General features: G+C 54.2%; 1 protein-coding gene across 4 annotated transcripts; it reads left to right on the forward strand.

The window, feature by feature from the left end:
• Positions 1-865: 865 nt before the first annotated feature.
• Positions 866-15,245, forward strand: LOC102461789 (C-type lectin domain family 2 member B-like). 4 transcript variants are annotated; one of them, XM_075914188.1, is made up of 7 exons: positions 948-1,023; positions 1,478-1,555; positions 4,422-4,628; positions 9,467-9,580; positions 11,026-11,189; positions 12,312-12,418; positions 13,790-15,245. In XM_075914188.1, exons 3-7 carry the CDS (start codon positions 4,526-4,528, stop codon positions 13,899-13,901), a joined length of 600 nt encoding a protein of 199 aa, XP_075770303.1. In that variant the 5' UTR covers positions 948-1,023; positions 1,478-1,555; positions 4,422-4,525; the 3' UTR covers positions 13,902-15,245. The 4 variants fall into 4 exon arrangements, with proteins under 4 accessions (XP_075770302.1, XP_075770303.1, XP_075770304.1 ...); XM_075914187.1 differs by lacking the exon at positions 1,478-1,555 and having other exon boundaries at positions 866-1,023; XM_075914189.1 differs by lacking the exons at positions 948-1,023; positions 1,478-1,555 and adding an exon at positions 1,603-1,740.
• Positions 15,246-16,371: the final 1,126 nt, after the last annotated feature.

Below are 16,371 nucleotides of genomic sequence, written 5' to 3' on the forward strand. Positions count from 1 at the left end.
CCCGTCCTGCAGCGCTGGCGGGTGGGGAGGAAGCAGGACTCAGGGTTTAACTCCATGGGGCACCAGGGATCCCCCCAGGCCATGCTCCCCATAAGCTGAGCGCTCGCGCAGCCACCCAGGAGAGGTGCAGGTGCCCCCATCGGATTAGCCAAGTGCCCGCAGGGGGCAGCCTGCGTTTCTACTGGTGGTGCACGTTCACACCTGTCTCTGTGCACAGAACAAAATGTATTCTCCCGAGGGAACCGCAGCAGCGGCTGTGACACTGACACAGACTCTTTGTCTCTCCCAGGGGGAAGGTTTGTGCCTCTCTCCGAAGGGCTGCAGCTGAGTTAGCTCCTGTGACATCCCCAAGTGCTGCCCTGAACTCAAGTCCCGCCCACGCTCACCTCACCCCCCCTCCCCCCCCCCCGCTCTGGGCAGCGTGTCAGGCGCAGGGCTCAAAATCACGAGGGCTGTTGGCTAGGGGACCGGGCCGTGCTGGGGGACACTGTTGCACTCGCTGGCTTGAAGCAGTTCCCATCATAGACACACGGTTGCAGATTAGCCACTGGGCCGATGGGGCCCCAGCAAACTGGAGGATCCCTGGAGAAATGGGCACCCGGTGCCCCAACTCCTTCACCAGCTGGGCATGGAGGTTTCTTCACTCAGCCTGCCTGGCACCTTTGGCAGAGACCCCTGCGCCCCCCAATCCATTTCCCCAGCAGAACCTCCAGGAGGAGACTGCAGCAGGGGGGTTACACAGGGCCCCCCACTTGCTCTGGCCCAGAGCCCCCAAATCCTTAATCCCCTTCTGCACACAGGGCTCATTTCCAGTGTGGTTCAGTGGCCCTCAGCATCCGCACGCTCCAGACTGTTGGAGGGCCCCGCATCCCAGGGAGGAGTCAAGTCACAGACCGATTCAGCCCTGGTATTTTTATTGCTTTCAGTTTGCACACGAGACTAACTGCTCTTTGCTCTGAGTGAATTAGGTCCCTGCTGGAAAAAACAGTCGCTACCAGGAAGGGCTGGTTTGCTGCAGCAAATGTAAGTTGGTGCCTGGCTTGGGGGAGGGAGGACAGTTTGTATCTTCCTCTGTAAGCCAGGGCTTGGGGCAGCACTAAGATCAGGGGCTCCATCGCTGCTCAGAGGGGTCAGGGCTGGGTGGAGGCCCCACACTTCGCGAATGAAGGGCCAGCCGAGGCCACGAGAGGAGAATAAACGGGAGGGAGCCACTAAGGGCAGACTGGGTTCTGTTTCAAAAACAAGCAAAGGTCTGGTAGCGCTTAATAAACAAACGTAGCTGGGATCATGAGCTTTCGTGGGCACAGCTCACTTCTTTGGATGACCGGAGTGTTGGAAGTTCAGAACCAAGAATAATTAACAGAAGGTGGGAGCGGGGGGGGGGGGGGGGGGGGAGGAGTGGAGGGGGGAGAGGGCATTTTGTAGATAAGTTTCTGTTTGACTCTTCCCTCATTACACGCTGCTGAATTTTCCAAAGTCGGGCAGGTGCCAGAAATGACACTGTCAGGAGCAGAGATGGACAAAACCAGACAGCAAGTGTGAAAAATCGAGTCAGGTGACTGGGAGAGGGAGGGTTGGAGGCATCTGTACAAGACAAAGAAACGCCCGAATATTGGGTATAAAGTCGGAACATCTCATCCCCTGTGGCGTGGGAAACGCGGCAGAGTGAGTGAGAGAATGAATGTTGGGCCTTTTCCTTCCCTTTTTGAGCTTCCGTCTCTTCAAGCTCCAACTACAAAGGTGAAAAACGTTTTCTTTTCCCTAGCAAAACCCCTGCGGTTCCCTGGCCGTTGTTGCTGTCGTACGACATTTATAGTGCCCTAGCATCTACCAGCCAGTCGGGGCTTTGAGGGGGGATGAAAAGGTCTTTAACTATCACCAGCCTTGGGACAGATTCATGAGAATCGGCAGCACTGACAAATTCCCCGCCCTGTCCCCTTTTTTGCTTCAGAGCAGGATTCCCAGGGAGGGCTATGACTCCACTTTCTCCATTGCATGGGTTGCTGTAGGCTCACAGGACTGGAAGGGGCCTTGAGAGATGTGGAGCAAAATGCTGGGGGAAGAAGAGATCGTTGTTCCTCGTCTCTTTCTAGTCCTGGCCTTCCTGCAACACGGGGCTACCAGACTCTTTCTAATTTGCCTGCTTGGGAGAGGAAGTGAGAATGTAAAACAAGATGGAGGCAGCTTTCATGTCTGTGTTCTTGCAGCCTCTTCCGGCTCCTTGCCGGGTAACTGGTGGCTGCCCCCTACGTCGGTTCATGTGCCTTCCCTAGGACCCACCCACAGAGAAACCAGGACCATCTAGAGTCTCTCCCAGGGGTGAAAGAAAGTAACTTACATGTCGTACAGATACAGTTGTGTTGCAAACTCCCTGTAAAAGGGAGGGGCACTCAGGACAGCTGGCGGTCTGTGATATGACAAATAAGAAAGGGATGGGGTGCAGGTGCCTCCGAGCAGGAGTTGGGGTGGCTGTGGGGGCTCAGGAAGGGGATGGGGGGGTGCAGACATCAGGGCAGGGGGAGGAGAACTCAAGGCAGCAGTGTGAGGGATATAGGGATGCAGAAGTCAGGGCAGGGAGTTTTGTGGTGTGTTGGGGGGCTCAGGTCAGGGGGCTAGGACAGGGGTGGGCAATCATTTTAATGCGGGGGCCCCTCCAAGATTTTGGCAAGTGCTCAAGGGCCACATTTCCACTGAGGGGGTTTTGGGTCTGGGATAGAAGTTGTGTGCTGTAGGGAGCTTGGGGTAGGAGTCTGGGGTGCAAGAGGAGGTGTGGGGTTTGGGTAAAGGAGGGGGTTGTGATCTGGGACAGTGGATTAGGGTGCAGAGTCTGAGGCGGGGGGATATGGGTGCAGGAGAGGATTGTGGTCAGGGGGAAGGGCTCTAGGAGGGGGTGCAGGATCTGGGACAGAGCTGTGACCTGGCTAAAGGGGGTGCAGAGGGTTTGGGTGATGGCCCAGGGCTTCTGCCTGCATTATTTTTACTCTTGGGGTGTTTTGTTTGTTTGTTCCTGTGCATGGCTGGAGGTGGCGGGGGCCAGGAACAACCTTTGTCTAGAGAGCTTGGGTGCATCTGGATTTCACATCACCTCCCCTGGTTTGCTAGCTTCTCTGGCCACTTGGGAGCTGGCTTTTTAAATCCAGGGCGCAGGGTGAAGGAGGTGATCTCATCTCTATAAAACCATGCTAGGCCCACAGATGTCACCTCACCCCAAAAAAGATCTATTGACATTGGGAAAGGTTCAGAAAAGGGCAACAAAAATGATGAGGGGTTTGGAATGCCACATGAAGAGACATGAAAAAGACTGGAACTTTTCCACTTAGGAAAGAGGAGACTAAGGGGGAATATGATAGAGGTCTATAAAATCATGAGTGGTGTGGAAAAAGGGAATAAGGAAAAGTTATTTATTCCCACAATATATGAACCAGGGGACACAAAATGAAATTAATAGGTAGCAGGTTTCAAACAAACAAAAGGAAGTTTTTCTTCATGCAGCACACAGTGAAACTGCGGAACTCCTTGCCGGAAGATGTTGTACAGACCAGGATTTAACAGGGTTCAAAAGAGAACTAGATACGTTCATAGAGGTTAGGTCTATTGATGACTATTAGCCAGGATGGGTAGGGATGTCCCTGGCCTCTCTTTGTCTGGAAATGGGTGACAAGGGAAGGGTCACGTGATGATTACCTGTTGTGTTCACTCCCTCTGGGGCATCTGGCATTGGCCACTATAAGATGACAGGACGCTGGGCTATAAGGACCTTTGGTCTGATCCAGTGTGGCCGTTCTTATGTGAAAAGGCAGTCCCTGCCCCAAAGAGCTTACAATCTAAATTGACAACACGGGGGAGAAAGGAAGGTTTATTAGTAATTTACGCATCGTTCAGAGTGATGTAGCCATGAACCAGAGGATGAATGACAAACGATCCCCATAATGCTCGTTAGCTCTTCAATCACATTGTTACTGATTTATCTTAGGAATCCAATCAAAGGCCTGGGCCCCATTGTGCTAGGCTCTGTAAGTATACGAATGGCCACGCTGGGTGAGACCAAAGGTCCATCCAGCCCAGTATCCTCTCTGCTGACAGAGGCCAATGCCAAATGCCCCAGGGAGTGAACATCATCAAGTGACCCCCTGTCGCCCATTTCCAGACAAACGGGCTAAGGACACCATCCCTGCCTATGCTGGCTAATAGCCATTGATGGAATGACCCTTCATAGATTTATCTAATTCAGTGATTGGTTGAAGTAGCAATGCTACAGACAGACCTCTCTCCATAGTGCCCATCGTCTAGGGGCCCAGCAGGATGCAAGCAGTTGCTGAAAGGGACGAATGTGGAGGGGGTGAGTGGGGCGGAGGAAGGGTCACAGAACAAACCTTTTTGCGGAAGTCACCACCTGTAAAACTCTTGGCTGTTTTGTACAGAGCCCCAGGCTGCTGCTGCCGGGACACTTTGATGGGCTGACTGGACGGGCGCCCAGTCTGGGATAAGGCTGCACCCAGTGCTGAAGAACTCATCAGATTGAACCATGTCCCAGAGCTCCCCTGGAGGGTCAGAGACAGAGAAGCGGAAGAAAGACAGTCAGGAGGAGTGGCTTTCACTCGAAGATGCAGAGAAAGGAGCAAAGCCGGGTAACCACCAAGTACAAATGCCACGAGGAAAGGTTGAAGGGGGAGGATCATTGAGTCACAGAGAGGGACCCAAACTTTCCAAAGAGGGTGGGGAGGAGAAAAGGTGGTTGGTCCCAGATCCAGCCTCAGTTCCATCGTGCTGGGTCTTGGTCACCACAACAGGGTCCTCTGCATTCGCCCCTAATTTCTGTACCACCCGCCACTGGTACCGCAATGCCACTGAGAGCAGGAGAAGACTTGGGTTTGGATGGAGGGAGATAGATGAGTCATTGGCACCGGGAGGACACTTGACCCCATGGGAGATGGCACCTCGGGCAGGGTGAAGGGGGAAAAGCCGAGGGCCAAGTTTGTTTAGCTTTAAAGCCCAGCTGGCAACTCCCCCAAAACCTGTCTGGGCAATGGTTGTGCCTGCCCTCAACCTCGCGTGTGTACATGTGATGGCACAGTGGGTGGGGCCAGCTGAGTAACTGGAGCTTGGAGCTGCCCGACTGGTTCTTGCACATGGGGATGGCTGTGGGTGTAACATAGAAGCGTGCCTTGGGTTTTGGCTCCTGCAACCTTTCCACCCTCTGGCAATGTGGGCCCGAAGGCCAGGGGAAGGGCATTTCTAGACAGCGTCTCTGCTCCAGGTGGGAACAAGATCTGCCCGAAGGGGCCTTATTACCAAGCGCAGAGCCACTCATGAGCATCATAGAAAATGCAAATTCTGGAAGGGGCTTTGGGGCCAGAGCTGAACTCTCACAACGACGCTGGGGCAAGGGGAGTTGAGTGGAGAGGTGGTGTCTCTGGGTGCACATCACTGATGTCATAAGAACGGCCACACTGGGTCAGACCAAAGATCCATCCAGCCCAGAGTCCTGTCTGCCATCAGTGGCCAATATCAGGTGCCCCAGTGTGGCTGTTTTTACCTTCTTCTATTCACTGCTTGTAACAAAGTTCCTGGTTGGATTACTGGGACTGAACCCAATATCTCCAGCTCTAATAGCATAAGTGGGTGTTACCTGCCTAGAGCGCTGCCCGTACCCAGTGGTTCTCAAACTGCGATCTGCAGATCGCACTCATGGTCCGTGTCTGCCTTCTAGGTGGTTTATGGCTCAAGCTCAGCCCCATTTCTCCCTCCGTCCCTCTACCCACAGCAGGGAGCTTGTCCTAGTGTTCCAGCCTCATTTCTCCCCACCACCACAAACTGGGGGAGGGGGAGAAAGTCCCAAGCCTCAATGTACGATCTGGCTCATGGGGAAGAAACGGAGCCAGAAGCAGCTCTATGTGCTGCCGTTTCCCCTCCCCAAGCTGGAGGAACTACAGTGCATGGACGCACTGTCTGGAGACTTTCCCCGCTGTTCCCATTGGCTGGATTCCAATGGGAACAGCATGGTGCCTAGGAGTGGCAGGGCATGTGATGACAAGTAAATGTCCCCCCAGCCCTTCATGCCCAAACCCCGCACGCCCAGCTCGAGTGCAGCACACGTTATTGGCTCTCGTGTAGGACACTGTGGATGAGGGCCTGGTCTGTGAGGTACAGATTAGACTAAATGCTGTGAGGGCTCCTTCTGGCCTCAGCTCCATGAGTCTCTCTCACCAGGTCACAGACTTATGGCCTGTTTGTACAAAGTGCCTTGGCAGGGACCATTCTGAAAGGTCCGATGTGTGGAACATGAATATCCTGCTGGACTGTAAATGCTGTCACTGAGCGGGAGGTTATGGAGTTTTTCGTTGAGTGTGTTACTGGAATATGGAGTGAAGTTGGGAAAACCCACAAGCAGCATTTCAGGGGCAGCAATGGGGCAGCCATTTATCAGGGTCAGACACCGGCTCCGTCTCATTTATAGAACTCAGGTTTTGGGTTCACTTATATTTCCCAGGTGACCAAATTGGCTCTTTCCACTTGCTACTTATAAGCAGGTGAAATTCGTCTTTCTGTAGTTACAATTCTTTTTTATTTCCCTAAAACGGTGAGTTTTCATTGCAGTGCTCAGGACGTTCCAGCTCAGGTTACCAATGTCCTCTCCACACTGAGGGAGGGGCAGGCTGGGGAATGAACTCTCATGGCTCAGGCGCCCAACTAGGGAAAGATGGTGCAGCCCTGGAGTCTCACAGTTAGTTCAGTGTTAAAATCCAGCTGGAAAACCCCCCAAAACCTGTCTGGGCAACGGTTGTGCAGACTCACAGACCTCACAGAATAGTGGGAGAACTGGTTGGTGCCTGTATATTGCTGGCTCGTGAGTGTCTGGTGAAAACATTCCTGTCACTGCAGCTGGGCGTGTCCCTGCCTTTGGATGGCTGTAAGTGCAGGGCCTGGAGAGGTTTGCAGCTTGTCCAAGCATCACTGAGCTGAGAGGGAGCCCGGGTGAGGAAGGCAGAGGGCTCAGTGGTACCCTAGTTTCAGGCTGTCCACCTGGAAACCCATCTCCCCTTTGTCTTCTGCAACACCAGAGAGCTTGGAGTTCCCTCGGTTTTCCAGACTAATTGTCTCCCAATAAAACGGTCACTCGTCACAGGTGGATCTGCAGGGAGCTAATGATGCAAATCCAAGACCCACAATTCTTGTCCCAGTGGGGCCAATGGAAGAGGAGGATGCGGATTGTTGGGTTGGGCTGTGGAGTCTTCTTGTCTCCTTTCCCCTTTCTCCATTTCTGCTGCTGGATCTCGACAAACCGGCCTCCTTTTTCCATTCGGATTGATCAAGGGCTTTGTTTTTGCATGGGTGTGTCAACATCACACTCTTCATGTGGGATTGGAGGGCATCTGTGAAGGATTTTTTGGGTTTTTTACTGGCCTCTTTACCGCTGGCCATGTCTCAGGTGTGAGAATGTGACCTGCATCAAGAGCTGATTTTCTGACATTTGAAGAATCGGCCCAGTGGAGTGGGTGGGGGATGATCTTAGTGTCAGTGCTGGGGGTTTGGGGTCAGACAGGACACTGCCATTGGGGCATCGGGCAGCGCACTAGATTCAGAAGATCTCATGGTGGCACCATTGAACCTTGTGAAATGTGTTGAGAGGGTCCCAACAGGCCCCACACAGCCCATGTGCACAGGGAGACACGACCTACCTCCCCCAAGGCACCTGGCCTGATGGAAAATTCCTTCCTGACCCCAGATCTGATCATCATTTACACCCGGAGCATGTGAGAAGGACGCTCCAGCCAGGCATCTTGGACATCTAAAGCCCTTCTCATGTCACATGCATCTTAAAGGGATGTTTTCCTTTCTGGCCTGCAGCGCCCCCCACTGGCTGCTGGCAGCATTGCAAGGGGTGGGGGAGGTGCTACCTTGCAGCCTCTCTGCCTGAGTCTACAGGAGTGCTGAGTGAAGGAGGACGTTTGGATAGGTTGGGTGCCCCTGTTCTAACTCGTCTGGCCTGAGATAGCCGGTTGTACTGACTCGACCCACTGCAGAGTCTGTAGGGGCGGGGTTGTGTCCAAGATGGACGAGTCTGCTACTGCTTTCTCTGCTAGTGGTTCTACCCCTATAACTCAGGCTGTGGCACCTGTAGAGCCAGAGGTCCCAGGTTCAACCCCCACGCATGGCGGGAGGACGGACATTAGGGCAGGCCTGCACAACTCGTAAAACAGCAAGGGCCATATTACTCCAAAGAAAACAGCTGCGGGCCACAAGGCTCGGTTTGTGAGGTGGGGGTTGATACTTTATTTAAAAAATTTCAATTAATTCAAACAAATAATTTTTAAAATTATTTTAATTTTTATTTATGAATCATGGAAAAAACATCTGTTCCGTTGAAAGAAAACATTTGTACTTTTCCTAATTACTTTGCAAACTTAATGAGAGATATTACATCGCTTTTCGGCAACAAGCTTGTTGTATTCGGGGGTCATATTTGAAGTGGATATTTTCATAATGTCTTCCAAATGATCATCAGTCAGGGAAGAACATTGCTTGTTTTTATTCAGATTATGCCCCTGTGATGGGTCTGCCAGGACCCGCACTGCATCCATGGGGAGGAGGGTCAGCAGGGAACGGTGTGGTGAGTGGTGAACCCTCCACCATTTTGCAGGAAGGCAGCCACCAGCGATAAGCCAGCTGGGGAAACCCAGCCGCTGGCCTGCAAGTGACAGCGGAGGAGAGGGGGTGAGAGCTTCTCTTTCTCCTCCTCTTCACTCTCTCTCTCTCTCTCTCTCTCTGGTGTATGTGTAATTTGCATCTCTAGCCTAAAAAGGCAGGAAAACCAGGGGAAGGCAGCTGTTTAAAGAAGTGCTGTTGTGTTGTTAGTCAATTACCTCCGTGTGGATCTGCAGGTGACAGGCTGCTGCTGAAACTGACGAGATCTTCTCCCCTCCCTGTCCCTGCTGCTTTTAAAAATGCGATGTGTTTTAGTATTCACATTCACACGGGCCGCACACTGAGCCCCTGCAGGTCACATGTGGCCCGCAGACCATAGGTTGTGCAGGCCTGCAATAGGGTGTTTCTGTGGATGCCGATTTCAAAACCGTTCATGTGACACTTTCTTCATGGGTCTAGGACAGAGGATCCAGAGGGCAGAGGCTGCAGAGAGAAGGCAAGTGGGAGACATTTTCCCTGCTGGGAGCCCCTTGCCCCTGCTCACGGGGGCGGGGGAGGGAGGGCTACAGAGGGAGCAGGGGCTGGAGGAATTCAGTAGCCTGTTACCCCAAGCCCAGCCAGGCTAACACAGGCCCTCTAGTGGCCGGGTGAGGTGTAGACATGAGTCTGCTGCAGCTTCTGGGCTGGAAGCAAGCCAGGGAGATGAGCTGAAACCGAGAGTTCAAGCCCCACTGCCAACGACTCTCCCCCTGGTGCTGTGTGAGGCAGACAGAGGGATTCCCAGGGCAGCCTGGCACTAACAACGGTCTTTCCCTTCCAGGGTCTGCCCATGATGCTTTTCGCTCTCTCTTACCCTGTAAAGTCACAGTCAAATGCTTGATGTGTAGCGTCCTCCTTGTCGCCCTCATCCTCTCCCTGGTGGTAGCTCTGGCAGGTGAGTTTCCAGCCCTGCCGGCCTTGGTCTCTGGGTTTCCCCTTCCCCGGGAGCTGTCACAGCCCAGCCCTAGAGTTCCCGCCCCCTGCAACGCTCGGGGCAATGGGGGGGAGGGAGATCCTGGGACAATTTGCCACATTAAGCAGCCCCTCAGCCAGCCCATAAAGCTGGATCCCCAGAGCTCCTGGCCGCAGCTCCCCCTCGTGCCGGGGGGCACCGCAAGGGTCCGTCTGTTTCTCTGCCACCGTTGCCAGCTTCTGGGGTCGGCTGGGTCACCTCCGTCCTGCCCCCTTCCAGGGTGAGCTGAAAGGTGCTGAACAAACCTCCCCATGTAAGGGCCCAGCCCCCTAAGCTCCCTGTGGGACTCCCTGCTGTGTCCTCCCGCAGCTCCAGATCACGTGTCATCTCACCCCCTGTGCGTCCCGCTCCCCAAAGGGCCTCTGCCTCAGTTCCCTCACTCTCAGATGTGTGTGTGTGGGGGAGGGGGTTCCTAGTGATCCCGCCATGAGGGAGGGGCCCACATCCCCTCTCCTCTGGGCTCTGGCCCAGGGCCCCTCTGTTTAAGCAGCTTAAACCCACCTGCTCCTCCCTACCCCCACCTTCCCCTCCTCCTGCCTTTTCCCTCTGGGGGTCTGGCAGAAACCTCCCCCACAGTGAGTGCTCTCCACATCCTACTACAGCAGCTGCTGCCAACTGGCCTCTTCACTACAGCCAAGGGAACGACTGGTCCCTCTGTTAAATCTTTGCCCGGCTGGCACAGCAGGGGGTCTGCACCCTCCTTGCAGCCCTATTAATGCTGGGGTCATTGTCCCGCCATTGTATAGAAGGGGAAACTGAGGCACCGGGGAGTCACTTTGCCACTGGCTCGACTGAAATCAAGCGAACTGGGGATAGAACCCATCAGTCCTGACTCCCAGACCACATCCCCGTCCCCGCCCAACCCAGGGCATCCCGGTCCTCTCCCAGAGCTAGGGAAAGAAAATAGGACTCCTGACTCCAAGCCACCCCGCCTCGCCCCCAGGCCCCTCACACCTCCTGAGGCTGCAGACAGACCCAGGAGTCCTGCCTTCCAGCCCCCTGACTCTAGCCACTAGTCCCCACTGTCATCCTAAAACCAGGGTTAGAACCAGGAGTCCCAGCTCCCCTCCCAGAGCACCCCTGAAATCAGGGGCAGGGATACCCATTCAAAGGTTTCATTTTTAACCACCCCTCACCCCCCTCCAGCAATTGCCCAAGCTCTGAATGAGGCCTGGCTCTGAGGGGATTGTTTCTCCATGTTCCCCTTGGACACAGCAGGGCCAGTCCCTGGGGACCTTCCTTGAGCAGGCCCCAAGGAAGGCACCGGCCTTTACACTTGGGGGTTTCCTGCTGCCTGGCTGTGGAGCCCCAGCCCCCGAGGACAGTGGGGACAGATCCCTCACCCCACGGTGCTTTCTTGTTTGCAGTGGTAGCGTCTCGTCGCTATACGCCCAGCTGCCCCGACAGCTGGGTTGGCTACCAGCGGAAATGCTACTATTTCTCTGAGACCGAAGGGAACTGGGACTTCAGTCGGAGCCAGTGCTTGGCCCTGGGCACCTCCGTGACTGGGATCGATTCCCTGCAGGAGCTGGTGAGGTTTGCTGGCAAGTGTGGAAAAAAATGGTTTTGCGGTGGTGATGGGAGGGGCTGGGCCAGGGAGAAGGCACAGCGGCGAGAGGGCTCCTGGCCGCATGTCCGAGGGGCAGGACACAACAAGGGAGGGGGCAAGGGCTGTGCATTTGAAGGCTTCTTTGAATCTTTATTGGGCCTTGTTCACACTGCCCCTGGAAGGGGTTTAACCCTGGATGTGCCTTGGTTAGGCAGCCAAGGGGGAGCCAGGAGGACATGTGGGCCCAGAGAGGCAGCTGCCAGCATGACCAAAGGGGAAGTGCCTGCAATGTCATGTTTGGACAGGAGGGGGCGCCCCAGATGGGAGGACGTGCAGCTCGGGGTCAAACCCAATCAGTTTGAAACAAAATGTTCAGATCCCCAAATCACAGCAGGAGACTGGGGGGGTTTTTTGGGAGGACGGGTTTGCAAAATGGTCAATTTGTTGAAACTGCTCAATTTGGAAAATGTTTCAGTGTCACTAAGGTGGCATTTTCCAATGGGGGCAAAAAGCCCATTTGGTGTGGAAACTTTTGCACGGACCATCCTCTGGGCTGTACAGAGCTTCTCCCCTTTCCCTATGGAGTTTCTCTCTACTGCTCCCACGGTTCCAGGTAGCATGCGGGGAGAAGTTTAGCAGAGCTGAATCATCGGGAAATGGGCCCCCTGGAAATTAGGGTTGCCATGTGTCCGGTATTGAACTGGACAGTCCGGTATTTTTGCCTCTGGTCCAGTAAAAACATTCACCTAAAATGTCCAGTACTTCCATTTTTTTGTCTTCCCCAGCCAAGGGGCAAAAATCCCGCGCTTACCGGGCTCTGCAGAGTAGCTGTCCGGCCCGGCACAGGGAGGCAAGATGGCAGGAAGCCACTGGCAGCCTGTGAGGGCCAAAAAGCCTCAAAAATGTTTCTTAAAGGGTCAGGCTGGGGGCTCAACAACTTTGGTCTGCCCCCCCCTTTTTTTCCCTCAACAGAATTCCCCCCCCCCCCCCCCCGGTGGTCTTTTTTGGAGGGGGTGGGTTTGGTATTTTTGGTTATATCATCTGGCAACCCTACTGGAAATGCTTCTAACCAGGCCAAACTCATGTAATCTCCTTGTTTTAAAGACTTTCCTGAAGCGCCATAAGGGACCCAACAGCCACTGGATCGGCCTGCGGAAGGAAGGAGAAGGCCAGCCCTGGAAGTGGGTGAATGGGACAGAATTCAACAAGCTGTGAGTCCTGCTTTCTGTCTGGGACGTCTCCATGTTAGTTCTCACTGACTCTAAATCTGCTTCCTGGGCAACTAGACACGCTCAGAACAAACAAGCGTTGTACTAAAAAAATCCTGTTTGTACTTTTCACCTGTAACACTGACCCACCCAGGACAGCTGCAGCAGCAACCACACTGCGCTAAGCCTCCAGGGCATAAGCGAAGAGACACCCCCCTTTAGCCAGGTTGTGCAGGCGCGGAAATGCCTAGTTCGGGGATCCACAACCTTTGGCTCCCAAGCCAAACATGGCTCAGTAGGGAGCCAGATGGGCACTTTTGAAGCTCTAGTCCAGCTCGCCCCTTAGCCCCCCCACCCTGCAGCAGGCCTGGGCAAAACACCCTGCGTGGTCCACGCCACCAGATCCAGCCTGCGGGGGCAGAGGAAGCTTCAGGCATCGTCCCCTGCTTGCCGTACCCCCACACGCCGCTCATAAAAGCAGCAGTGGGACCATTTGTTTTTCACAAACTGAGCCAGGAGGGAAGGGGAGTGGTGCTTCGTGACTGCTCCCGCCCCCATCACAATCCTATTGGCCAGTTTCTGGCCAATGGGAGCTGCCTTTTTTAAAAACTGGCAGTGCACAAACCATTACTCCTCACACCCATCGGGCTCTTAGTCACAGAGCACAGGGCCACGCAGCCTGTGTGGGGGCAGGGCAGGCTCCTGAGAAACATGCTGGGCTACTGGCCGGGAGTCTGGCTGGTAAGTGTCCTGGCCAGAGCCTGCCTCTGGCACCCCAGCCCCTCCCTCCCCTTACACCTGTCTGCCTTCCTACTCCAATCCCTGCCCCACTACTGAACCCAAACCCCCTCCCAGACCCTGCCCCAGAGCACAACCCACTCCAGCCCTAGGTCACAATCCAAACTCCTGTACCCCAGGTCCCAGCTGCCTCCTTCACCCAAACTCAGTGGCCCCCAACCCAAAAAAGGTTCCCCACCCCTGCCATAAATAAAAATAACATTGAAACCTTTTTGTTGGATGTCACATGTTACTTGATTTAAAAATGACGCCTGGCCAACAAGGCCCCAGTTGGGGCCCAGCTCCCATCTGGCTGCAGCATCATAACACTCCTGCACCCCTCACACAGCAACCCTGAGCCTGTCATCAATCTTATCCCCCTGACCTGAGCCCCTGTTATCCGCAAATCCCCAGACTCATACCCATTGGGGCCCATGTTAAAGCTCCCCCTCTAGATTCTCTCCCTCCAGGGCGGAGACTTGTGTTGGGCCAGGAAAGGGAAATCTCGTCAGCCCCTGAGCTGTGTCCGACGTCCCTGCTCTCTGCCCAGCCCAGCACCAACTGACTCGCTGCCCCCCGCTGGTCTCCCTTTTGCAGGTTTAATGTGACAGAAGGCGCAGACTGTGCATATATGGACAGCATACAAGTCTCATCCTCGAGTTGCCTGACAACGAAGAAGTGGATCTGCAGCAAGCCTAGTGTGCACTGAGGAAGGGCCAGGAAGGGAGTGACCAGAAGAGGCCGCACGCAGCCAACAGGAGCAGATCCCACGACAGTCACCAGTTTCCTGCTACATTCGCTGCGCCATCGGCATGGACACCTGTAACATACTGGGTTGGTCCAGGTACTGCTGTGAGGGTCAGATCAGAGCAAATTGCCCAGAGCCAGGGCTACTTACAGCCCAAAACTGGAGTCTCTCAAAAAATGAAGAGTACAGGATCTTCCAAAAAAGCTGCCTCCTGTCAGCAGAGCCACGGCTAGACTTCACTTTTACTTTCAGAAGGACGCTTGATTGGCACAGTGTCCCAACGTGACTATGCAAATGAAGCCTGGGATATTTAAATCCCAGGCTTACTTGCACTTCCAAAGTGCTTGATTTGCATCCCTCTGTTGGCAGGGGGATGAAGTCTAGACACAGCCTAAGGCACCAACCAGTCACACGGACACCTCAACAGCCACTCAGGCCAGCAAGAAGTCTCCCAAGCAAAACCCCTTAGACATCCCAGCGTTCCCTGTGCCACAGTCAAAGACCCCCAACTTACACAGGTGAGACGTTATAAACCACCAGCTCTCAACCCAAGACCCTGAGAGTAGCAGCACTGCTACCACTCCCATTGGTGGGGAATCCAGTCAAAACACACCAAGGATACCTGGGTGGCAGAAATCACTCCTGCGCCCTCCCTGGGGGTATGTCTACACTGCCACCCTAGTTCGAACTAAGGTGGTTAATGTGGGCAACCGGAGTTGCAAATGAAGCCCGGGATTTGAATTTCCCGGGCTTCATTTGCATCTTGCCGGGTGCCGCCATTTTTAAATCCCCACTAGTTCGGACTCCGTGCCCATGGCTACACGCGGCACAGACTAGGTAGTTCGGATTAGGTTTCCTATTCTGAACTACCTGTACACCTCGTGGATGCTGCAAGCCCAGAGGTGCTGGTGCCTCCCAACACAAACTAAGCACTGCCCTGACTCTGCATGCGGCCCAGTGTCCTGTCGGCACACACTGGCCAATGGCAGGTGCCCCAGAGGGAGTGAACAGCACAGGGAATCATCAAGTGATCCCTCTCCTGTTGTCTATTCCTAGCCCCTGACAGACAGAGTCCAGGGATACTCTGGGCTCATCTACACTGTTGTACTGAAAACCTGCTTCTGGAATCTGCAGCTTTAAGAAGATCAGGGGTTCAAACTTGGGGACTTGCCACACATGCCTTATGTGCTGTGAACTCCCTCCTTGTGTGCGTGCGCATCCAGGCACAAGGTGACCCTGATCTCAGGCAGGTGGTTATATCTCACTATATGATATGAAATAAAAATTTTCTTTGCAGCAACACAACATTTTCACGGAAGTTTTATTTCCCCAAAGCCATGTCCAGGCTCACATCCAGGCCACACAGCTGGGGTGTGCAACAGGGAAAAGATGCCATAGCCAGGAAAGGGTTAACAGGACATATGGCCAGGGGCAGCAGGGTATAAAAGGAAGAGGGGGTTGGAAACAGGGACAAGGAGAGGCTGGAAGTGTAGAAGTTGCCTTGGAATAGAGGGCAGAGAGATAAGAGGGAACTTGGTGAGAGGGATGGGGCAGGAGAGGGGCCTCCAAGCGTGGAAAGGCTGGTCCCTACCTGCCCCCAGGCCTGTTCTAACTCTCCGGATGCTGCTCTTGCCCTCAACCCATGTGACAGACCGGGCCGTGTCTGGGCACAGCTGAGGGCGTCCGCTCAGGGCGAATTGCTCAAATCCGGGGCTCCTTACAGTCCCCAGACTGGTGACCTCTCCAAACAGGCCACAAACCAGTCTCACAGAGCGCTTCAGCTGCCTGCCTGAAGCCTCACGAGCAAAACCCCTCTGACACCCCAGCAATATCTGTGCCCCAGATGGCCCCGGGCCTCATACACAAGTGGGGGGTCCTAGCACCCAATCCCACCTACCCCGAACAAGTTCTGTCCGGTTCCAAGAAACCAGCCACAGATCCCTGGTCAATTTACCCTCTGGATCTTACCCACAAATCACCTTTAGAATATATATCTAAAGGTTTATTATTACAATAAAGAAAAGCATGAGAGTAAGGTTGTTAAAGAATAGTACGTTACATGCACCGAATCTCCCAGTCCTCGATGCAGGCTCTAGCAGAGATGTTACAGCTGCTGGTTTAAAAGTCCTTGTTGCACATCCTACGATCAGGATGGGTTCACAGGTCTTCCGGGCTCTTCAATCCCTGCAATGCTGCCTCTGGGATGAAGTGCTGAGCTGAGAACAAAATGGCATCGACCACATGGCCTCTTTATACCTCCTTCCTGGCCTCTTCTGGTATGCAGCAAGTCACCTGGTCAGAGGCCAATCTCTATGTTCCCTGCTGGCTGCTCTCAGATGACAGCCCCCATTCTTTGGGTGTGTCCATAGCCCATTGAGAGCCATTGTTCCACAGGGCTTCACTACTCAGCCTGTCCATAGCCATGCTTAAC

The sequence above is a fragment of the Pelodiscus sinensis genome, chromosome 32, assembly GCF_049634645.1.
Source record: "Pelodiscus sinensis isolate JC-2024 chromosome 32, ASM4963464v1, whole genome shotgun sequence".
Lineage (NCBI taxonomy): Eukaryota > Metazoa > Chordata > Testudines > Trionychidae > Pelodiscus > Pelodiscus sinensis.

Coding starts and splice junctions, on each gene's coding strand:
- LOC102461789 (XM_075914187.1), top strand. CDS start 4,526: ATGTCCCAGAGCTCCCCTGGAGGGTCAGAGACAGAGAAGCGGAAGAAA. Junction 4,629..9,466: donor AGAGAAAGGAGCAAAGCCGG/GTAACCACCAAG, acceptor TTTCCCTTCCAG/GGTCTGCCCATGATGCTTTT. Junction 12,419..13,789: donor GGGACAGAATTCAACAAGCT/GTGAGTCCTGCT, acceptor TCCCTTTTGCAG/GTTTAATGTGACAGAAGGCG.